This window comes from Macaca nemestrina, chromosome 13 (genome assembly GCF_043159975.1).
Source record: "Macaca nemestrina isolate mMacNem1 chromosome 13, mMacNem.hap1, whole genome shotgun sequence".
Classification (NCBI taxonomy): domain Eukaryota; kingdom Metazoa; phylum Chordata; class Mammalia; order Primates; family Cercopithecidae; genus Macaca; species Macaca nemestrina.
The window spans coordinates 36,719,831-36,744,367 of NC_092137.1; the positions used below are offsets into that span (position 1 = coordinate 36,719,831).

The window sequence follows — 24,537 nt, forward strand, 5'->3', positions numbered from 1 at the left end:
GAAAGAAAAAATTTAATTGCGCCTGCTGAAGTGATTTTTGAAACATATCTTTTACTTTCCATTTTTATCTAAGTGGTCCTCCTCTACTTTTTAGAATGTCAAATTGTAGAATTTGCTTACTGAAAATCTGTGCTTTGGGCTACAAAAGAATATTTAGAAATCCTTACCAAAAAAAAAAAAAAAAAAAAGGCAGTGGGAGTGGAAATTTGAAAGAGGACCGCCTAATTCAGCACTAAAACCAGTGTGAGAAGCAGTATGTGTGAGCGTGTGTGTGTGTATGTGTGTGTCGGGGGGGGTGTGAAATGTGTTTTTCAAAGTACTGAGAGGTTGATGGGACTGTTTGATTAGCTCCTCTGAGAAGAAGAGAAAAGGTTTTTGGACCTCTCCCTGTTTCTTCCTTAGAATAATTTGGATGGGATTTGTGATGCAGAAAAGCCTAAGGGAAAAAGAATATTCATTCTGTGTGGTGAAAAATTTTTGAAAAAAAAAATTGCTTTCTTCAAACAAGGTATGTCTGATGAATTTCTAAGCTGTGTGTACAGTTACTTTCCATTCATTATTATTGAAATGTGTTTGTCTTTAAGAAACTACAATACAAACCTTGACCAAGTAAGCAGCCTGTACAAATTTCAGTTTCAAGAGAGTTGAGATGAGAGTGGGTGGTACTTGGCATCCTTGTAAACAACTAGTAATATACATATATATTTATCAATTCTAAATAAACTGCATTGATATTAACATTATAACAAGATTTTTACTGTTTCTTTAAACCAATTTAATTATGGTTACAAATAAGTTGAAAAGTATGACATTTGTGTATAATTTTAAAGTAATTTAAGTCTCTATTATCTTGCTTTTTTAAAAACTTTGCTTGGAATTTATGGAATGTAATAGCAATATAGCAAATCTCTTATAAAGATGTGTGAATAGCAGTATGAGAAATGGACACACTGGTGTTAACTTAAAAGAGAAACTATTTCGCGTGGATCTCTACTTCTCTCTATTCAGGCAGATTTCAGTGGAATGTAGCTAGATGTGCAATTCTGAGTCTTGTTTACACTTAAAGTGTTTTCTTAGGCTGAATGCTTCTGTTACTGATAAGCCCAAGAAGGGGCTGGCATTGTTAAGTCTGCCATTGTAGCTCAGCTTTTCACAGGAAGACAGGATATGAAATCTCTTTTAAGTATGATTTGTGTCCAACTAGTATAAACATGAAATAAACGCCTCAAGCACAGGTTAAAGAGAGAGGATAAGACTAAATAATCAGACATGATACTTTGCTCCGAACAACCCACAGCATCTTTGCCATTCCTAAATCAAGAGTGGAGTTAAAATTTTTCTTTGGACTTATTGTAAAAATAAAACCAAGCATTCTTGGCCATGGTGGTTGCTCAAAATTGCGTGTGCTAAGAAAATAGTATTTTGCCATTATGTTGTGCTGCAATAAGTTTGGAAGTTTTGGTGGTAAAGTTCTGAGGTTGTTTTTCCCTTGGTCTCTTGAAAGATAAAAACACCCTGTAGCAAAGCAGGATCAAACACTGTTTGTTTGTGTATTTTCTTTCTGTGTGTGTTAGCTGAAGTGGTAGCTAGTGCTGGTAGGCAAGCTGGAAGTGCCATCTTTTATTTATTGAATTAAAATACCCTCTTTTGTACGTAAAGCTCCAGATAAATAATTACAAGATTGCAAGGACTTGCATTTTTTATTGCAATATGCTTGTTTCCCAGACTAAGCTTCATTTAAATATATCTTATGGTTCACCACTAAAAAAAAAAATTCCTTAGGAAGATTGGAAATGCTTCATATCTGTCCTCTAAGTGTTTACTTCATGAATATTGTTAAGAAGATGGGTCTTTTCCACCAAGTTACTGATCACATGAAGAATAGTTTCTTTCAGAGAAAATACATGAGGTTTGAGAATGGTTTATGAATAGCATCATGAGAACAAAAATGCTTGTGCTGTTCTCAGCTGTGATTCCTATAAGACACATTGAAAACAGGAAAGCAGTATGGTTCAATGCACGCGCCAAGCCAGGAGTCCTAAATTATAGTAACAGTTCTGCCACTACCTAACTATTACCTTGGAAAAGGTATATAACAGTTCTTGACTTTTGTTTCCCTCTTTGAAAAACAGAAATAGCAATGCCTGTACACCCTCCCTCCCAGGGCGGCCACAAGGGTCAATAGTGATTCTCAGCTCCCAAGGAGTTTTGAAATGTCAAAACTTCTATAACAATGTAATCTTGGCCTGGCACAGTGGCTCACCCCTGTAATTCCAGCACTTTGGAAGGCCGAAGTGGGTGGATCACCTGAGGTCAGGGGTTCGAGACCAGCCTGGCCAACATGGTGAAACCCCATCTCTACTAAAAATACAAAAATTAGCCAGGCTTGGTGGTGCATGCCTGTAATCCCAGCTACTCGGGAGGCTGAGGTGGGAGAATCACTTGAGCCCGGGAGGCGGAGGTTGCAGTGAGCCAAGATCATGCCACTACACTCCAGCCTAGGCAACAAAGTGAGACTCAGTTTAAGAAAGAAAGAAAGAGAGAGAGAGAGAGAAAGAAAATGTAATCTTTTATTCCTCACATATTAAAAAAGAAAACAGATTACTTTAGAAAGCATTTATGTAATAAAAACTTCCTGGTCCCCAACATGTTCCCATGAAGCTGTGCCCACATGTGCAGCTTCCCTTCTCCTTGCTCACACTTGGAGGTGTGAGCCAAGTGTCAGCAGCAGTAGGGACAAGACAGAACACATGGGTCTGTCTGTCAGTAGAAGGGCATTTAGCTGTGGTGCCTTGGAGAACTTACTCAACGTCTCCATCTCTATTTCATCACATACGAAATGAAGAAGTTAGACAAGATAATCTCTAAGTTTCCCTCTCAATCCTATGGTTCTATGCACTGGGACCTCTCCAATGTCAAAACGTGGCCAGGAAAATTTCATTGTTGAGACTCTGTGTACATTGCTAAATGAAGAAGTATCGAAACAGGGCTATGAAACTTATGGTATATTTTAAATATGCATGTTTACCTAACCAGAGACTTTCATGTATACAAAAATGAAATTTACTATAATTATATTCTTCACAAGACAATTAGAGATTATGTATATATACATACACATATACATATATATACCTATACAAGTCTCTATATTCTTCACAAGACAATTTGAGGAGATTATATATATGTGTATATATATGTACACACATATACATAGCGTACTGGAGACTGTGGGTCCAAGTTGTGTGAAAGACTTTTTTCCATTTTCTGCTGTATTTCTGGGACTGTCAGTATAACCCCATGTGGAAAGAATGTCAAATGCCTTAATTTAAAGCCTTACATGTGAATTCAAGGCAAAAATGGCCCTTCCTGTGCTATGGGTCCTGTGGGTGTTAGGCAGGAAGCTGTGCTATTTTTTAAATGTGTTAATGTTGGCAAGTTACTTAAAGTCTCTTGGCCTCAGTTTTCTCATCTATAAAAGGGGTCTATTATTACTGCGTACTCTGCAGAGCTATGGCAAAGAGGTTTGATCAGCACCTGGCACCCTGTCAGCACCCAAATGTTAGTAAATTTTTTAAATTATATGTGACTATAATAAAGAAATCAGATCAGCTGTGAGACAAATCATTTGTAATAATCTTCAAAGTTTTACACATTAACTCATTGGATACGTTTAGCAAATAGATTCACGGAATTATGTGATATTAATATAATCATTAGAAACTAGTTGCCATCTCTTTATCCAGGGGATCTGAGCTAGTCAATCAATAAATAATAAATGAAAGAGGCAACTTCTGTGATGGTTGTAATCTGAGAAATCTCAAAAGGTTTCCCTCTCACTGTCTTAAAATGTATCTCCCGGTGGTTTGCAGAAGACAGTGAAATTCCTGGCCCTCAAACACACATAGCATTTTGCAAGATGGTGGTGGTCATGATGACGGTGGTGGTGGTGGTGGTGGTGGTGACGTTATAATGATTAACCATCACCCCAACAACAATAATAATAGGCCAGGTATGGTGGCTCATACCTGTGAACCCAACACTTTGGGTGGCTGAGGCAGGAGAATCACTTGAGGACAGGAGATTGAGACCAGCCCAGGCAACATAGTGAGACCTTGCCCCTACTAAAAATTAAAAAGTTAGCCAGGCATGGCTGTGCTGCCTGTAGTCCCAACTAGTAAAGAGGCTGAGGCAGGAAGATAACTTGAGCCCAGGCATTCGAGATTGCAATGAGCTATGATCATGCACTCCAGCCTGGGCAACAGAGCAAGACCCTATCTCAATTAAATAATAATAATAATAACTGCTAACACTTACAGAGCTATTCTTATGTGCCACCCACTGTTCAAGCCCTTTTCATATATTAAGTCTCTTTTCTTTTTTTTTTTTTTTTGAGGCGGAGTCTCGCTCTGTCGCCCAGGCTGGAGTGCTGTGGCGTGATCTCCGCTCACTGCAAGCTCCGCCTCCCGGGTTCACGCCATTGTCCTGCCTCAGCCTCCCGAGTAGCTGGGACTACAGGCGCCCGCCACCTCGACCGGCTAGTTTTTTGTATTTTTAGAAGAGATGGGGTTTCACCGTGTTAGCCAGGATGGTCTCGATCTCCTGACCTCGTGATCCGCCCACCTCGGCCTCCCAAAGTGCCGGGATTACAAGCGTGAGCCATCACTCCCGGTCATATTAAGTCATTTAACCCTAACAGCAAACATATGAGGGGCTCTTACCATCGCCATTATACAGACGAAAAAAACGAAGGCACTGATAATTTGAGTAAGTTGTCCGAAGCCACACAGCTAGGAAGGGAGGGAGCTCAGTTTCAAATCCAAGAGGTCTACTTCCAAAGTCAGACTTTTAACCTGCCAGGCAACAATTATACCTGTTCCTGGTTTTTCTGTGACAGCACCAAATTAGTCTTCGCCATCCCTGAAAACATAGTTCTCAAGCCAAGTGAAATTTCTTTAAGAAAAAAAAGATGTTTCTGCTTGCAGGTAGAGACACCTTAGTAATAATAATGGAGAGGCGTGGAGACAAGGAACTCGCAGGGAAAGGTTTGTCAGGAGAAGAAGGCTTTTATTTCTGTCATTGGTGGATAATCTCCTTTTTGGGTGGATGGGGAAAAGCTGACTCAGGGGAGTTAGGCGGTACGAGAGGAGGAAAGGCTGAGGAAACTCCATCTTGAAGCCCTCTGTGTAGCCAGTCTCCAAAACCTTTCCTTTATCTTCACTTGGAAGGTTAACTCAGCAGCTTGTCGCAGAAAGAATCACGCTTCCTTGTGACTCAAACTACTTCAGCAAATCACTTTCCCTGATAAGGGTCTCCACATTGACAAGACTCTAGTAAGCATTTCTCAAATTCTTTCCTTCAGTTTGAGAAAGGCTACACTTCTGTGTGGACGTGTGATAAAATTCATAAAAATCACCCTTCAGGCTATAGTGAGAAGGTATTCTGTTACCGCATTCTTTCTTCTCTTATTCAAAAAGAAAAAAATATATACCTATGCCCTCGGGGGAAACTTACATATAGTTTCCAAGGGATCAGGTCACTGGCATCTTAATGCTATGTGAATTCCCTCCACCGGGCTTCTTTGTGTTCCAGACAGAAAACATGCTTTGGACATAAAGGTGCAAGTTAACTTGCCCAGACTGGCCGTGTTTATACAACATAGTGAGTAAATCTGCACTCCAAAAGGCAAAAAGAATTTGGGAGAAGAGAGATAACATTCAACAACAGCAGGAGCAAATATTTATTGGGCCACCTCCATGTGCTATTCCCAATCCCATGTGCTTGGGAAGAAGAGTGAACAAAATTATGTCCATTTTCCTAATCTGGGGGCACACCATAAACAAATACAGTAAGATGCCTGATGGTGATAATGGGCTGTGAAAAACGTAAGTAGCAAAGTAAGATGCAGAGAGCAGTGCATGTGATGATTTGCATTGCATGATTTGGTGAATGTTAAACAGAGAGATGAAGGAAGTCAGGAGGTAACCTATGCGGGTCCCTGAAGGAAGAGCATTCCAGGCAGAGGGAAAAGCAAATGAACAGCCCTGAGTGGAATCGTGCTTGGGAGGCCAGTGTGTCTGCAGCAAGCTGAAGGAGCAGGAAAGGGGAGCCCAAGGGTGTGCTTTGGACTAGCAGACACAGAGGGCGCCATCCTCGCATGCCTCAATTTCCCCCAGACACCACCTACCACTCACTCACCCACTGTCTGGGGGGCAGTTCTTGCCTCTGCTCTGGATGAAATCTGTCAGGCCACGCTCAGAGGATTTTTTTTTTTAAAAAAGACCTTGCTCATATTCCACTCCCAAACAATCTCAGTTCAGTCATTAACATGTACGTAATACTAGATAATCCTTAAAAATGTAAAAATGATATTCAAAGCTTAAAGTCTTATCCTCCACATCCAGGCTTGCTTTCTGCAGTGGACAGGGGGCATGGTTGAATTTTCTTTCTCTGCTTTGCGCCTTTACCTCTCTTCCCCTTGGCCACTAACGGTAGTCTCTTCATATCCAGAGTTGAAGCGGACACAGGGAGGTAAGGTGAGAGGCAGGGACAGGCCTCACTAGTTGGTACTGTTATGAGCCAGCATCCAGGTTCCCTGAGCTTCCCCGGGGTTTTCAGCTGCTGCTTGTTCCCATAGGGCATGTCTATGGGTGCTGTGAGGATTCCCTCCCCTACTGCGTTGGGGGTTCCTCACGTGTAGTTCCATAGATGTTGTGAAATAAATCCATTCTGGCTGGGGATTTACAGTTCCTCCCTCAGCCCTTGGGCAACTGGTAAACTCTGTCTGGCTGCTTTCTGCATAGGCTCCTCAGCCCTCCATGCACCCGACTCAGGCTGGAGCAAAAACAACCCCAGGCTGACTCTGTCACACAGAGAATCCTAATCACCACAAGCTCTTCCCCTCTCCTATAGAGGACTTAATCATGGGACAGACACCAAGTCCACAGAGGCAGACATCAGCCCCTGAGACACAACTACTCAGCCACTTCAAATTGGGTTACTGGGCATCCAAGCTGGCTTTTGAAAGGAGGTGATTGAGAACCAAGATCCCTGGCTGATGACCTCTCCAGGCAAGAGGCTGTAGAAACAGAGAGGTAGTCGGAGATCAGAAAGCAAAAATTTCTTAAAGACAAGTTGTAGGCATTTTCCCTCCTCTTCTCCCTACCCAAATGCAAGAGGAGCTGGTGGCTCCCCTACCCGCCCCCTCCGCCCCCCACTTCAGGCACTAGTGAGAGGAGCTTCAAAGAGACCACTTTGGAACATGGAAGTGGTTGGCTCCTATTGTCTTGAGGCCTCAACCGAAACTAAGACAAAAGGATCATCTTATTTTAACATCCCATTACACAGTCAATTATGACACACTCAAATGTTGACTTAGATGGGTGTGTTATGCCTGGTTACACTTAAAAATATGCCTGGTGCATCATTTTACCCTAAATAACATTTGTGTGTGAGACAGAGCTGTGAGTTCAGGCTCAAATATGACTCTTGAAAAATCGCTTAATCTTGTAACTAAGACCACTGTATTATACAAGGTATGTACTTTATAGTGTGTGTTTTAACAATTGTCAGCCAAGTGTCTCAAAAAGCCTGGGATATTGGCATCAAGGCAAAAAGGAAGATAAAACCATCTTGTACAGTGGGGAAATTCTATGTTAAATGGAGTTAAGTGTTTGAGGTTTGGGATAGAATTCTGGTTCTGCTATACATTTATTCTATAAGCTTCGGCAGGTTTTTTTGTTTGGTTGGTTTTTTGTTTTTTGTTTGTTTGAGTCTCGCTGTGTCGCCAGGTTGGAGTGCAGTGGCACGATCTCGGCTCACTGCAACTTCTGCCTCCCAGGTTTGATTGATTCTCTTGCCTCAGCCTCCGGAGTAACTGGGATTACAGGTGCATGCCACCATGCCCGGCTAATTTTTGTATTTTTAGTAGAGATGGGGTTTCACCAGGTTGGCTAGCCTGGTCTTGAACTCCTGACTTCAGGTGATCCACCCACCTCGGCCTCCCAAAGTGTTCGGATTACAGGTGTGAGCCACCACTCCCGGCCAGCTTGAGCAGTGTATTAAAGTTCTTTAAGCCTCAATTTCCTGCTCTGATGAATGGGCGCACTAGTCGTTACCCAATAGGATCACCATGACAATTAAGTAAAATCACCTGTGTACCGTATGCAGCATATAGGAAACATTTAGTAAACGATAGTTATTACTATGGGCATGAACTCTACACTTCTAAAACTTCCCAGAAAGAAGACTGAAAGGATCAATCCCATCTCATTTAACAGGCCACTATATATATCCAGGCCAAAATAGTCAGGGGGCCCTGCAGGAGAGTCTGAGGGCTCCTTCAGAGCTGGGGTTGTTCCCAGGAAGGCCTCTGAAGTAGGACATTTGGTGGCTGCCTTTGGAGAGCTGGGTCTCCTGCTTCTAAATGACTCTGTTTCTACTGGTCCCTGGAAATTCCCGAGGCTTAATTCGCCACAGCCCTCAATTCCTGAGCCACAGACACTGTCCTCCACACCCTCCATTTCACCCAGGTCTCTGGTTGCTGGGATTCAAGAATGTGCTTCTGAGAGGCAGCCCCTCATCTGCCTCTCAGAACCCTGTCATCTGAGAGGAGCCCATTCTCTACTGAGCAGCAGAGGGGAGGGCGTGGATCTTGCAGACACACCCTCATCTTCCTTCCTATCTCAGCTGGAAAGTCTTGCCGAACCTGAGAATGTTTTTCTGTGCTTCAGAATTGAAGGCAGACCAAAAAGCACAGAGTATTCAGGCTAGTCCAGGCTCTAGGGATAATAGTTGAGCAGAACCAAACACCCAGCTCCAAATTCACAGTAGACGGCCCCTTGGCAACTACAAACCTCAAAGCCCAAAGGGAAGAACCGGGAGGAGGCAAGGCTAATCCACAGTGTCAAACACATTAGGCAAAGGAGTTTGTGATGAGAGAAACTCATCTTCCAAAGCTTCATCAGAATCTTTAAACCACTCATGGTTTCCAGGGTAACTCAGAGGAGCAATCACGGCCCACCTCGTCTTTTTGAGGTCCTAGCCTCTTTCCTTTAGATTTACTGATGTTCGTGCCCCTTTCCATTACACAGGATAAATAACTCTTGGACGGGTTTCTTTAGAGCTCATTTGGGGCATGCCTGCAAACTAGTATTTTTTCCCACTGGCAATATAAGATCTAAACTACCACTTCAGAAATGTAATTACTGTTTGTAGTCTCTCTAGAAATCACCATTGGTCAAAGCCTTTGTGGATGTGGTAAGCATTACCATATGTCAGGTTCCTAACGCAGTACAAGATAACGGTCTGAAACACACGACCAAAAATGGCTTTGCCTTTTTGGTTTTCCGACATGTAGAAACATGCCACATGGATCAATGAACCTAATGGCACAGGCATACATCAGTCGTATACATGGATGAGGTCTTTAACCCCACCCAACTGCCTGTGAGGAAACATGTTTGCTGTAGGATTTTCTCTGACTGTTGCTGGTGAAGGGTGATCCTGGAGAAGGGGATACGCATTCTAGTCATCACAAAAGTACATACAATATTTATGGGAAGTTCCTAGATTGGAATGTCAGTAAGCGTAACATTCTCATGAATACATCGAGAAATAAACATTCTCATAAATCAGTTTCTCGGCCCTGGCACTATTGGCCTGTGGGGCTGAGCACTTCTTTGTTGTGGAGGCTGTCCTGGGCATTGCAGGATGGTCAGCAGTATCTCTACTCTGGCCTCCACCCACTAGGTGCCAGCAGCATCCCCCTCTCTTGTCAAAGTTGTGACAACCCAAAAAGTCTCCAAACACTATTATATGTCTCCTGTGGGACCAAATCACCTCTGGTTGTGAACTACTGTCAAAAATATATGAGGAAACTCTACAGCAACATTCTGACAGCATGGTTTCAAGGTCACCCACTTCCATTTTTTGTTTCCTGAGCATCCCAGACCTTCTCAGTGGCTGTGACAACTCACAGGATTTCTTGCCACACTTCTTCCCAGAGCTTGGCTGCAGGGTTGGGGATAGCCTCTCTAGGGACCCTCTGCTTTGATGTTACCAAAAGACAAGCACGTATGTCCTTTTCATTTTGAGTGTTTTCATTTTACTACTAATCATTTTGGGGAACAGGACATAACTAGAACAATAAATATGAAAAGGGTTTTAATCAAAGCTGCAGGAAACAGAAGCCAACTTAAACTGGCTCAAGTCAAAGGCCCAAAAACATCAATATCATGCACAGGAGACAGAGCTGAGCTAGACCTTCTTCAGACTGGAAATGGGACCTGGAAAGCGGTGAGAAATGAAGGGATCTTCTCCGCCTGCTCCTCCCAGGGCCATATACTTATTCTCTCCATCTCTCTCTGCCGTCCTCTTACACATCTTATTCAGGGCCCCATATGGCCTGCAGCTTGGCACTCACAGCTTCTGAAGCTTTCAGAATCACGATCCCAAAATCCCAATGGAGACCTCAATTGGCTTCAGTTATCTTTTTTTGCTAGATCACAAGCTTTTGACCAGCTGAGTCATTTACATTTCAGTGACTGTCATCTCTGCATCTGACAATAATAATTGAGCTGCTTCAGTTGTAGATGTAACCAGGCTTTGAAAAGTGAAAAGTGCTATGCAAATGAAGAGTGGCATTTTTATTTTATTAGAGCATCATAGAACAAATCATGGAATCATTTGAAACTTACAGTGACAACCATGTGAGGAGTTGGCAGGATAGAAAGAGCGCAATATGAAGTTGGAGATCTGGGCTGGTGACTTTGGCCAAGTCACTTCCCTGCTCTGAATTACAGGAATTCTAATGTCCATTTTGCCTCCTCAAGGAGCTCTTCGGTGGTTCAAATGAGAAAACAGTTTAGTGAGAAAACTCTCTGCAGACTCTGGTATAAACTCCTGTTATTACAGCCTTCTGCAGTTAAAACTACTGTACGGACGGCCACTGCGAGTTAGGTAGCAGTTAGGAATAATCTTTCAGCTGCCAGCCGAGGGCAAGGGAAATGTATTATCTCACATAACAGACAGTCCAGGGGCAGGCCCAGTCCCCCAGGCACAAGACAAATCATAGCTCTGACTCATCTCTCTGTGATTTGCCTGGCTGCCCTCCTCGCCTTGAGTTAGGATTTTCCTCTGCTGGACTTTTCTCGTGGTCACAAGATGGCAGCCAGCAGACCCCCAACAACCTGCTCCCTTGTTCATTTCCAACAAGAGAGCCACCCTCTCCCCCAAAAAACCATAGGCTTCAAGTCCTTCCATTCTGTCTGTTACAACCCAGGACACAGTCCACCTGGACTAGTAACTAGTATGATCACCCGGCAAGGGCCTGGTGCTGATGGGCCCAAGCCCGGAGCAGTTGCCAGCAAGGGGGCGTGTCTAACCATCCTTGCCTTAGGCCCCAAAGTGGGATCCGCCTGGGAGCTGCAGATGGACCCGCTTCCTCTCAGTGGCCGGGCTGCACTGATTTCCTTTACCAAATTGGGATTCTGTTAGGAAGGAGGAAGGGGAAAATGATGCTCTGCGTAGGCCACCCAACAGTGTCCATCCAGTCCACGTAGCCTGACTCAGAGCACATCTTCAATAGCCTTGTGCATTCTTGGGAACCAACATATTGAGAAAAGACAAAATTTCCCCTTCCTTACCTATTTGGCTCACATTTTCTGCCAGAATTTCTTTAGGATTAAAAAAAAAGGAAGTAAAGAAGAATTGGGAAGAGAAGAAAACTCAAGAAAGAAAGAAAAACTACTGTCCCCTCTGGCACTCTCTCTCTCTCTCTCTCTCTCTCTCTCTCTCATAGAATCCTGGGGGATTGTAATGATGATTCCAAGGTGGCCGCTGGTGTTGTGGCAACAGGAAATGCAGTGTTTCGGACCTCGGCCAGAGGAATACATCTGTATGAAGGTTTATGTACAGATAGAGGCCACCACCACATTGTAAAGGACCTCCCCACTCCCCATCTAGTGCCAGCTTCCTTTTCCTGTCCTCACCAGATCAACCCACATCCACTGACAAGCGGAGGAGGCTTTACGGTCAGGCAGAGATGAAGAAAGCAGGGCTGCAGATGTGGCCTCACCCCATTCAGAGATGTCTGTCCTCAAGGGATTTTTGGCATTTTGGAAACACAGCACAGCCTCTTGTAACTAGTAAATGTTTCCAGATGGATACTGGCTCTTTCTGCCTCATGGACAAAGAGTATGGTTGGGTGCTCCCCCATGTAGCATTGTAGTTCAGACAAACACCAACATTACATAAATCCTACATGTCTACTAGGGCAGAATTTTTTCCAAGCGAGTGGCTCAAGTAAGCCTCTAGGGGGCTTATTAAAAATGATGAATGCAAAAATAATTTTTAAGCCTTCCATGTCTCCCTGTTGCCTAAAGGATCAGTTCCACATTCTTTAGGCATGACATTCAAGGCTGACATGACCCTTCATCCCTCTCTGACAGTCTGATTCCTCTCCCAGCCTTGCTGAGCAACTCCTAGTTCTGAAGCTCCACTGTCGCTAGGTCCTGTCCTTTCCTGTTCACTCATTCATTGTTTTCCAACCTGCCAATTAAATAAATTCAAGCCCCTCCCAATCCCCACGTTTCAGGCCTATGTGCCCATGCACCCTTTTGCCATCACTGCATCCCCAGTAGCAGAGGTTCCCAATGCTGTTTGCACAGTAGAGTCACTTGGAAAGCTTTAAAACAATATCGGGCCAGGCACAGTGACTCACGCCTGTAATCCCAGCACTTTGGGAGGCTGAGGTGGGCAGATCACCTGAAGTCAGAAGTTCGAGTCCAGCCTGACCAACATGGTGAAACCTCATCTCTATTAAAAATACAAAAATTAGCCAGGTGTGGTGGTGGACACCTGTAACCCCAGCTACTTGGAAGGTTGATGCAGGAGAATCGCTTGAACCCAGGAGGTGGAGGCTGCAGTGAGCCCAGATCACGCCACCGTACTCCAGCCTGGGTGACAGAGTGAAACTCTGTCTCAAAACTAACTAACTAACTAACTAAATAAATAAATAAATAAATAAAACAATATCGATATAAACTCAGGTCAATTAAATTAGAATGAAGATGGAGTAAGTGCATGTACTATGAAACAGCTATGGCAAGGGGAAAAATGCAGAGCTTCTGGACTTGGAACGTCTGATTTGAATCCAGCTCCTCTTCTTTCTAGCCTTGGAAAGTCTGTAACCTCTGCATGCTTCCAATTCCTTACCTCTAAAATGAAGGCAAGAAATAGTCTCTACCTCATAGAGTTGCTGTGAAGATTAAATGAGTTAATATATTACTGACAGTATATGCTCAGTAAATATTAGTTATGATGCATGCATGCTGGTCTCCTGCAGGAAGACTCAAAGCAACTTAATGCCAGGACCTGCATCTTGGTTCTCTCTGCCTGGCACATAGTACATATGCTTTTATTTTTGAATGATTAATGGATGCACAAAAGAAGATGAATTTTGGTTTTAGGAAATCAGGGCGATTTATGTAGAAGAGGTGGCCCAGGAGCTGAAGCTTGAAAGATGGATGGGTTTGTGGTGAGGGTTGGTAAAGTAATCCAGATAGAACAATAATGTGAATGTGAGCCAAGGTACTGACATGTAGAGTGTGGAGAAAAGACCAAAAGCCCAGGTGTGCTGGGGTCAAAGGAGAGGATTACTCAGGAGAATTGCAGTGAGATGGTGTTGAAAGGGAAGGCAGGCCATTTCATGAAGAGTTTGCAATGCCTCACTAAGGAATTTGAGCTTTATTCTGTAGAGAATGAGTGGACTATGAAGAAGAATTCTGAGCAGGTGAATGCACAATCAGAGCTGTGCTTTAGGAAGCTGATCCTTTCCAACTGAAAGAAAGATTGACCTGGAGCAAGGAGCAAGAGTGAGTTAGGAGATGGCTGCAGCTTCCCATCTGAGATCAACATTGTCTGTATATGTTAAGTCTTCCTAACAGATCACATATAATGAAGCTCTTCGGACTCTATCTGGTTTATGTTAATTGAAGCACTGCTAAATTTGGTGGTGGAAGTGATAATGATAACAACAATACCTCTTAAGTGTCCCTTTCAATTTCAAGAGTTTTTTCATTATTTCATTTTTATATTTTACTAATATTGGATTTATTAACATATATGCACAGGGTAAAGATTTAAATAGAACAAAATGGTAAGACACCTTCCCATCTCTGATCACCACTTATCCAGTTCTCTTTCCCTGACACAACCACTGTTATTGGGTTCTAGTGAATACTCCTCCCACTCTCTAGGCATGAAGAATATATATATTTAAAGTATAGAATCTGATAAGTTTTGGCATATGAATACTGTGAAACCATCACCACATCAAGATAATGAACATATCCATCCCCAAATTTTTCATGTGTTCCTTTGCTGTCTTACTTCTGCTCTTATGTCTCCAGGACTCTCCACTCCCACTCCCCAGGCTCCTGGATACCACTGATGTGCTCTTTGTTACTATAGAGTACAGTTTCCAGATGCAATGTAATGATATGAATGTAAAATTGGACAGAATGTACTCTTTTCTGACTGCTTTCACTTAACGTAATTATTTTGAGATTCATTCCTGTTGTTTTATGTATCAATAGTTCATTCCTTTTTATTGCTGAGTAGCATTCCATTGTATGGATAAACCACAATGTGTTTATCCATTTATCTGTTGATAGATTTTGCATCTTTCCCAGTTTGGAGCTATGAGAAATAAAGTTGTTAAAAATATATATGCAGAAGTCATTGTATGGACATATACTTTCATTCCTCTTCAGAAAATGCCACGGAGTGAAATGGCTGCAACATATGGTGGGAATATACTCAGCTTTTTAACTTTTCGAGATACCACCAAACTGTTTTCCAAAGTAGTTGTACTATTTTACATTCCTGTTAGCAATTATTTCAGTCCTCCACTCCTCACCAACACTTGATAATAGGAGTTTTTTCAATTTTAGTCACTCTTTCTCCAAGTTGCTTTTGCATACATTGCCACATTCAATTCCCAATGGACTTGCTTTAATTTTTCACACTTCCTGGTCACCAGTGGTGAACATTATCAAGTGTCTTCTTCTCGCTGTGGTCTTTATTTTCCCTGCTTAAATTCCTTTTTGCTTTCTTTGCCTTTTTACACTTCCTCCACATTTGACAAAGCGTATTCTTCTCATACATCTTTAACTGATGAACAATTTGCCCCTTATCTGTAAATCTCAAGCATTTTGGCACAGAGATTTAAGAAAAGTCCATTTTGCTTTTTCAATCTTAACAAGATGCAACCTGCAGATTGTCTTATACACAAGGGGTAGAAAGAAGGGTGCAGGATCAGGAGCCATGAAACCCAGGCTTGATTTTGTGTATGTGACCTTGAATAAGTCACTTACCCACTGCAGGCCTCAGTTTCCTTACCTTTAAAATGGGAATCGTGCATACTCCACATCCTGCACAAGTTTACTGTGAAGAACAAGTTTGTATTCACGCATTTTCTCAACAAACGTGTATTGTCGTACCCACTACCAAGCACTATTCCAGGCTCTAGAAACTGAACAGTGAACAAAATAGGCAACTCTAGAAATGCACACAAAGTCACTTTATTTAAAACACTGTGAAAAACTATATAAATATAAAGCAATATTATTATTTATTACCAACTTGCTCTCTTCTGACTCTGGGCAGAAAGAGAGATCTAATGAACTTTGTTGTGCTAATCCACTTACACTAATGTATACTCTTCTTTCACAACCAGGCGTCATTTGCCTCACCAGAACTACATATTTGGGATTCTTTATATCTCATGGCACATCCATAAATTTGTGAATCAGTAACACATTCTTTTGGAAGCCCCTATTGTTCCGTTTTTGTTAGAACCTGGGTGAGCACGTGAGGAATTAGGGCTCCAGTGTTACCATGTGCCCCACAGCTCTGTGACATTGGACTGCCTGCAGAAACTGCTTAATGGTGCTGGTGGCAGTCCTCATGCTCAGCCTTGGCAATGGCTGAGAGAGGGTTTGATTTTTTTCTTTTTCCACACATTTCAAAAGGCACATTTACATTTTAAGTGCTTGAGTCAACGGACCAAGCAAGTGTAGAAATTGCAGTGGTGAGAAATAAGCTTCAAGTATTCTGACACTAGAGTGATTCTGGTCAGTTTCCATCATTGATAAGCCAACACTTGGGTGAGATCTCCTCGAGGATTAGAGCATCTCCCAGAATCCTGTTGGTTTTTATTCATTCATTCCAGCTTCTAAAGGTCATGTCCATCATGACTCTAAAGTTGTAGGACAGATCTGAGAGCACTTCTCTCTGCTCTCCGCCTTCCCTTTGGGTTTGTTTGTTGATTAGCAGTAATATCAATATCAATACTGCTTTATTAATTTTTATTGAGATATAATTCACATACCATAAAATATGCCATTTAAAGTGTATAATTTGGCCGGGGGCAGTGGCTCTCACCTGTAATCCCAACACTTTGGGAGGCCGAGGAGGGTGGATCACAAAGTCAGAAGTTCAATACCAGCCTGGCCAACATGGTGAAACCCCATCCATACTAAAAACACAAAAATTAGCCAGGTGAGGTGGCAGGCACCTGTAATCCCAGCTACTTGGGAGGCTGAGGCAGATAATTGCTTGAACCCAGAAGGTGGAGGTTGCAGTGAGCTGAAATTGCACCATTGCACTCTAGCCTGGGCTACAGAGCGAGACTCCATCTCAATAAATAAATATATAAATAAAAAAATAACATATCGTGTATAATACAGTCGTTTCTAATGTATTCATAAGATTGTCTTCCCTTTGTTTTGTTTCCTCTTTAAATTTTCTAGGGAAAAGGGGGAGCCCTCATTACTCACATTGATTCAACACATATTTACTGAGCACTCAAAAAGTCAAATAAAAATCCCTGCCCTTGTGGAGCTTGCATTATAGTGGGGAACTCCATAAAAAATAAATAAGTAGAGTATAAAGTATGTCAGAAGTGATAAGTCAATGGAGAAAAAGCCAGTAGGAAATGGATTGGATATATCGGTTGGTGGTGGGAGAGGTGGGAGGGGAATTGTGATTTTAAATTGGATAACCAGGGAATGTCTCATGAGAGGTAACATTTAAGCAAAGATTTGAAAGAAATGAGGGAGCAAGTCATGTGCTTATCCGGGGAAATAGAGGAAAAGGTGGTACAACAAGTGCAGAGACCCTGAGGTAAGAGGTGTTCCAGAAACAGCCAAGAGGCTGGTGTGGCTGAAGATTACTAATTGAGCAGGAGAATAGTGTGAAATGAGAACAGAAGGGTGGACAGAGGCCAAATCAAGTAGGGTCCTGAGCCACTTGTAAAGACTTAGGCTTTTCTTCTGAGTAAGACGGGGGAGCCACTGTAGAGTGTAAGCCGAGAAATGCCATGGACTGACTGACTTTGAACAGGATCATGCTGGCTGCTCTGTGAACTGCAGAGGACAAAGGAAGAAGGGAACCGCCTAGTTATGAGGCTAATTGCAATAATCTAGGTGGGACAGGGCAGAGGCTGCCACAGATGGCATTGGTAATGGTGAGATGCTGAGAAATGGTCAGTTTCTGGATAGACTTTGAATGTAGTACCAACAGGACTGGCGGGTGGAGAGCATGTGGGGTGTAAGAGAAAGAGAAAGAGAAGTCAAGGATAACTCGGATGAAATCTGCAATGTTGAGTGGTAACAGTCAATTAATGGGGCTGCATAGGTGGGTCCAGTAGGGCAACTTGGTATACTGTATTTATCCAATAGGAAAGTTAAACACTCAGGCTTGAAGATACATAAATCGTTCTGGAGTTTCTCAAATTAATAAAAAACAAAAAAATTACCTGTTATCACACTATTTCCAAAATATAATCTGGCTACTTAAACATCAAGTTGCCAAACAGATTGTACATATTATTTTGTTTTTATTTTGAAGCTAAAGACGTAACCAGCGGCCAACTACCTTAATTGGGAAATTTAACACATTGCAATCGTCGTTGCAAATTAATAAAGTGATCAGTTCTGTTTGGGGTTACTCTTGCTGCTTAATTTAATTGCTTGTAATAAAGCTTTCATATACTAAACAACTTTAAGTTAATTGCATCGAGTACTTGTATACTATCTCAACCCATAATCTAATAATTGCTTTTTATTAATAAATATGCATAGCAGTGTATCAAATAGTGTTTATAAGCTTAGATTGGGCCTAGCTAGTACTAGATTGTGCTTATCTCTCTAGATCTCCATTCAGTGATGTCACTTTGGTAGCTTCAAAATCAGCCATGGTAAGAGGATTTGCTACCACAGAAACTGACAAGCTCTGCAAATCAGGGCTTTTATCTCTATTTTTTTTTTAACCAGTATACCACTGAACACAGCAGAGCGTAGAGTTATGAATGCCAGCTCTGGGCCACACAACCGTGGCACCGGAGCGGGGGGGATATAGTGGAAGCCATCTGCCCAGAGGGGAGGAGTGTTTCACTACCATTGACATTGTTTAAAATTGCTAGCTCATAAGGATAATAAAAAGCAGACCAACTTTAAGTCTTTTCATTCTCTACATATTTCTCCCTTATTGCCTGTGCCCAGGGCAGATTCCTCCCACCCACTTTCACCTCCATTCTAATCCTTTCACCACCTTGGACCACGGTTATGACATTTAACTTCTCTAAGCCTTAGTTTCCTCATCTGTTCAATGAGGATCATAAGACCTATCATGGTGACTTATTGTGTGGAATCAAAACAATACAGAATGCACAGAATATACTCAATTAATAGTAGTACGAGTAAACCTGTGACAGTTTCCTCATAGCCTTAAGAGAAAGATGAGAAACTCCCTCATAGATCACCAGCATTTTCATATCTGTTGCACTCTCCAACGTCTGGGTCTCTGTTGGCACTGTTCCCCCACTTGGAGCCACTTCTCTCGTTTCTGCATGTTCAAAGCCTGTTCATTCTTCAAAGTTGACCCAGTTGCCACCATCTCTATGAGGCTTTCTCTTATTCCCATAGCTGCCGTAATCTCTGTCCTTCTAAACTTTCTGGCCCTTGGGGAATCTCTAGCACCACCCGTACCTACTGGATTAGAACCTGCACTTTAGCAAGAGCCCCAGGTGATGAGTATACACAAGCCGGCCGGGCTCAGGGCCTCACGCCTGTAATCCCAGCACTTTGGGAGGCCCAGGCAGGTAGATCAAGATGTCAGAAGTTCAAGACCAGCCTGGCCAAGATGGTGAAACCTCGTCTCTACTAAAGATACAAAAAATAGCTAGGCGTGGTGGCACGTGCCTGTGATTCCAGCTACTTGGAAGGCTGAGGCACAGAATTGCTTAAACCCAGGAGGCGAAGGATGCAGTGAGCCAAGATCATGCCACTGCACTCCAGCCTGGGTGACAGAGACTACGTCTCAAAAAAAAAAAAAAAAAAAAAAAGGTTCAAGAAGCCTACTCAAAACCACTGGTTCTCAAACTTGGTTGCATGTTGGAATTACTTGAGAAGTTGCTAAAACTTAATTAACTAGACTCCCAACCCAAGAGAGTCTTATTCAATTGGTCTGGGATACAGCCTGGGCATCAGGACTTTTTTAAACTCCCAGGTGATACTATTAAATAATACGCAGCAAAGTTTGAGAACCACTGCTCTATAAATTTCCCCTTACACTCTCTTATGAGGACTTAACATTCTCTTATGCAAATTAACATGGTTATTTGTGTCCACTTACGTTTTTCCACCTATATTAAACTGTAAGTCTTTCAATGGTGATAATTGTTTTTTAATTCAATTTTTAGCACTTTCTAACAAAATGTAGCCATATAATAGGAGTTTAATATTTATCAAATGAATAGTGAAGTATTAATAATCGTAATCTAAATATGTTTTCTGAATGCCATAAATGTGGCTACTTGGACATATTCTCATAAAGAAGACTACTTGGACATATTCTCAAAATCGTAGAGTTATTTCCTCTTCAGTTCTAAAACATCAAATATTTGAAGAATTGGAGGCTGGTGGCCAGAATGGGCTTTCTAACTGAAAATAGCATCTCTGGGTACCAGCAAGGCCAGCCACTGCTATCTCTATGTGCTGCTTATGGAAATCTGTAGCCTGGAATCCTAAGACTCCAGAGGGCAATGCAAATGATGCAGCCCATTCCCACACACTCTGTGCATCCAATTCAGAACCCCTGGCTGAAATATGATGATGTTATTGTTTCTTTCTCTCCAGGGTGTCATTCTGATATTTATGAGGACTGTTGTTCTCACTATGAAGGCATCTGTTATTGAAATGTTCCTTGGTAAGTACTTTTATATGTGTATCTGGATACCCTTTTAGCATTTTCCTAAGATCCAAAGAATCCAGCCAAGAAAAGTTTTAAACCAAGACAGAGCATATAAACAATACAGTGTATCTTTTTATGACAAACATTTTGAAGAGATGTTTTAAGAAAGAATGTTAAGCAAAGATCAAATTCAGGATGCATGTGTATATGTTTTCATGTAAAGCAAATACTGTATATGTATTACATATATGTCTCAGTATATTACATATTACACACACACATACACACAACTATCTTGTGTATTGCTCAGCAATTAGCAAGTATTTCAGATACTGCATATTTGCAGATTCTAAATGTAAGGATGTTCTTATTTCTTAATTTCCCAAAAAAACACACACAAAAAAACAAAAACAAAAAACTTACTGCTGACATGGCTTTATCTATAGCATTGGCGACTCACACTTTTACAGATGTTTTTTTTTTTTTTTTTTTTTTTGAGACAGAGTCTCACTCTGTCGCCCAGGCTGGAGTGCAGTGGAGTGATCTTGGCTCACTGCACCTCCACCTCCCAGGGTCAAGCGATTCTCTCACCTCAGTCTCCCAAGTGGTTGGGATTGCAGGCACACGCCACCACGCCCGGTTAATTTTTGTATTTTTAGTAGAGACGGGGTTTCACCATGCTGGCCAGGCTGGTCTGGAACTCCTGACCTCGTGATCCGCCTGCCTCAGCCTCCCAAAGTGCTGGGATTACAGGCGTGAGCCACCACACCCGGCCAGAGATGATTTTTTTTTTTTTTTTTTTTTTGAGACGGAGTCTCGCTGTGTCACCCAGGCTGGAGTGCAGTGGTACGATCTCGGCTCACTAAAAGCTCCGCCTCCCGGGTTCACGCCATTCTCCTGCCTCAGCCTCTGCAGTAGCTGGGACTACAGACGCCCACCATCACACCCGGATAGTTTTTTTTGTTTTGTTTTGTTTTGTTTTTGTATTTTTAGTAGAGACGGGGTTTCACCATGTTAGCCAGGATAGTCTCAATCTCCTGACCTCATGATCCATCCGCCTCAGCCTCCCAAAGTGCTGGGATTACAGGCATGAGCCACCGCACCCAGCCCAAAGATGATTTTTTAAAAAAAGAATCCATTATCACCAGAGTATGCAATCTTGGATAGGCCCTTGAGGAGCAGCAGGTCAACTAGAAGTGCTCAACTAAAGTGCTGAGGGGTTTAGGACCAAGCCCAAGGGTCATCTTCCATTAAGCTTGGCCCCACTGTGCCATGGCCTTGTCAGGTAGAGTAATCCTGTGGATCATTGTGAAATTACTGCCAGGAAGGTGCGCAGAAGGCTTTCGACAGTCTGTTAGTTTGTCAGGGCTGCTGTAACAAAACACCACAATCTGGGTGGATTAGGACAACAAAAACCCGTTCCCTCCACCTTCTGGAGACTAGAAGTCCAAAATCAGTGTCAAAAGGGTTGGTTCTTTCAGAGGGCTGCAAGGCAGGAATCTGTTCTGTCTCTCTCTCCCGGCTTCTGGCTGTCTGCTGGCAATCTTTGGTGTTCTTTGGCCTGTAGATGTATGATCCTGATCACTGCCTTCATCTTCACATGGTATTCTCCCTCTAGTTGTGTCTGTCTGCACATTTTCCCTTTTTATAATGACATCAGTCATATTGGATTAGAGGCACACCCTACTCCAGTATGACCTCATCCTAACTTAACTATAGCTGCAATGAGCCTATTTCCAAATAAGGTCACATTCTAAGATATGGAGGCTTAGGACTTCAACACATAAATTTGGGGGTATGTAATTCAACCCATAATATAACGAGAGTGCTCAAGGTCTGTTCAGAGGGTGTATACCTGGCAGAACTGGGGACTGGAAGAGAAGAAGGTAATGCAGCTGGGAAGGCAAGGGGGCTCTAGGCATGTTGGAAGGAGTATTGGACCAGGAGTCAAAGGGAGGATATGGGTTCTAGTCCTGACTCCACCATCAACTTGCCAATTTTGTCAAGTCACTCATCGTCTCAGAGCTTCCTGCAAATTATATGTTTGAGCTATTAATCACCCAACCCTATGTAACAGGGCTGCCAGAGACCTAGGGGCAGCTCTGTCCAAGCTACTTGTCTCTCGGGTAAGCTACTTTCTCCTGGAGCCAAAGAAAAGGCCAAAAACAATGCTCTGTCTTCACTTTGGATAAGTCCTCAAGGAACCAGGCACTCTCAGGAACCAGTGGCACTATTTCCTGGCTCCTGTCAGATGGCCATAAGAAGCCCTGAGGAACTTCTAGGCACCTGGACCAGGAGCCCTACCCCAACCACTGCTGTTGTCCTCAGAGACTGGGCAAGGTCCAAGGGTCAACCTTCCCAACACTGCCTCTACAATTGCTCGATATGCCTGGCTTGCTTTAGCAAACAAAAAGTTGGCTATGACACTGGGGAACAATCCCTTGAAAGCATAAGGTCCTTCATTTCCCCTTTGCCCCTTTGAGAAGCTACCTCTCTTTTCATTCTAACATACAAGTTAGTACGTTTCTAACATAAGAAAGGATTGAGAGTGGGACAAGAGGTTAGGAATAGGGTTTAGTCAAACAAATAACAAACAAACTCTGAGGTCATTTCACCCTCTGCATCCTCCCAGCATCACAGAAACAAGAAAGGAAGATCTGGCTATCTTTTGTGGTTTTTTTTTTGTTTTTTTTTTTTTTTTTTTTTGAGACAGAGTCTCGCTGTGTCTCCCAGGCTGGAGTGCAGTGGCGTGATCTCGGCTCACTGCAAGCTCCGCCTCCCGGGTTCACGCCATTCTCCCGCCTCAGCCTCCCAAGTAGCTGAGACTACAGGCGCCCGCCACCACGCCCGGCTAGTTTTTTGTATTTTTAGTAGAGACGGGGTTTCACCATGTTAGCCAGGATAGTCTCGATCTCCTGACCTCGTGATCCACCCGCCTCGGCCTCCCAAAGTGCTGGGATTACAGGCTTGAGCCACCGCGCCCAGCCCTGGCTATCTTTTGTACCCTGCCTTTCTCAGCCTGCCCTTGCCCTTCTGGCTTGCTTATTCAGATAGCAAGAAATCAAAGTAGAAAAAGGAGACCCCTGTACCTCAACACAATAAAGGCCATGTATGACAGGGCCACAGCTAATATCATAATCAATGGTGAAAAGCGAAAAGCTTTTCCTCTAAGATCAGAAATGAGACCAGGATGCCCACCCTTGCTACTTCTGTTCAACATGTTACTGGAAGTCCTACCCAGAGCAGTTAGGCAAGGAAAGGAAATGGAGATATTCAAACTGAAAAAGAAATAAAACTTTCTCTGCAGATAACATGATATGATATATAGAAAACCCTGAAGACTCCACCAAAAACCTGTTAGAACTAATAAATGAATTCAGTAAAGTTATAGAATACAAAATTAACATACAAAAGTCAGTAGCACCTCTATATACTCACAGTGAACTATCTGAAAAAGAAATCAAGGAAACAATCTCATTTACGATAGCATCCAAAAAAAAAAAAAAAACTACTTAGGAATAAATTTAACCATAGAGGTGAAAGATCTGTGCATTGAAAATTATAAAACATTGATGAGGCCAGGCGCAGTGGCTCACACCTGTAATCTCAGCATTTTGCATGGCTTAAGTGGGCAGATCGCTTGAGCCCAGGAGTTTGAGACCGGCTTGAGAAGCATGGAGAAACCCTGTATCTACAAAAAAATTTTAAAAAATTATCCAGGTGTGGTAGCATGTGACTGTAGTCCTAGCTACTCGAGAGTCTGAGGAGGGAAGATCACCTGAGTTCAGGGAGACTGAGGCTACAGTGAGCCATGATCATGCCACTGCACTCCAACATGGATGACAGAGTAAGGTCCTGACTCACACACACCAAAAAAAAGATGCAGAAAATTGAAGAAGATGTACATAAATGGAAAGATATTCCATGTTCATGGATTGGAAGAATTAATATTGTTAAAATGCCTATACTATCCAAAGAAAGCTACAGATTCTTCTATGCAATCCTCAAAGCAATCCCTATTGAAATTCTAATGGCATTTTCCACAGAAATTTGGAAAAAGAATTCTAAATTCATATGGAAACAGAAAAGATTCCAAAAGATCAAAGCAATCCTGAGCAAAAAGAACAAAGGTGGAGGCATCAAATACCCAATGTCCAAATACACTACAAAGCTATAGTAATCAAAATGGCATGGTACTGGCATAAAAACAGACATATAATCCCATGGAACAAAATAAAGAGCCCAGAAATAAACCCACACGTTTATGTTTAATTGATTTTT

At 42.5% G+C, this 24,537-nt stretch overlaps 1 protein-coding gene across 10 annotated transcripts in view; it reads left to right on the forward strand.

The window, feature by feature from the left end:
- Positions 1-239: 239 nt before the first annotated feature.
- LOC105464840 (vitrin) overlaps positions 240-24,537 on the forward strand; it is a 126,676-nt gene continuing 102,378 nt past the window's right edge. For all 10 annotated transcript variants that reach the window (XM_011712927.2, XM_011712928.2, XM_011712929.2 and 7 more), the window contains exons 1-2: positions 240-508; positions 20,202-20,271. In XM_011712927.2, the coding sequence (XP_011711229.2) occupies positions 20,220-20,271 (52 nt within the window). In that variant the 5' untranslated portion in view covers positions 240-508; positions 20,202-20,219. The remainder of the gene's footprint in view (positions 509-20,201; positions 20,272-24,537) is intronic.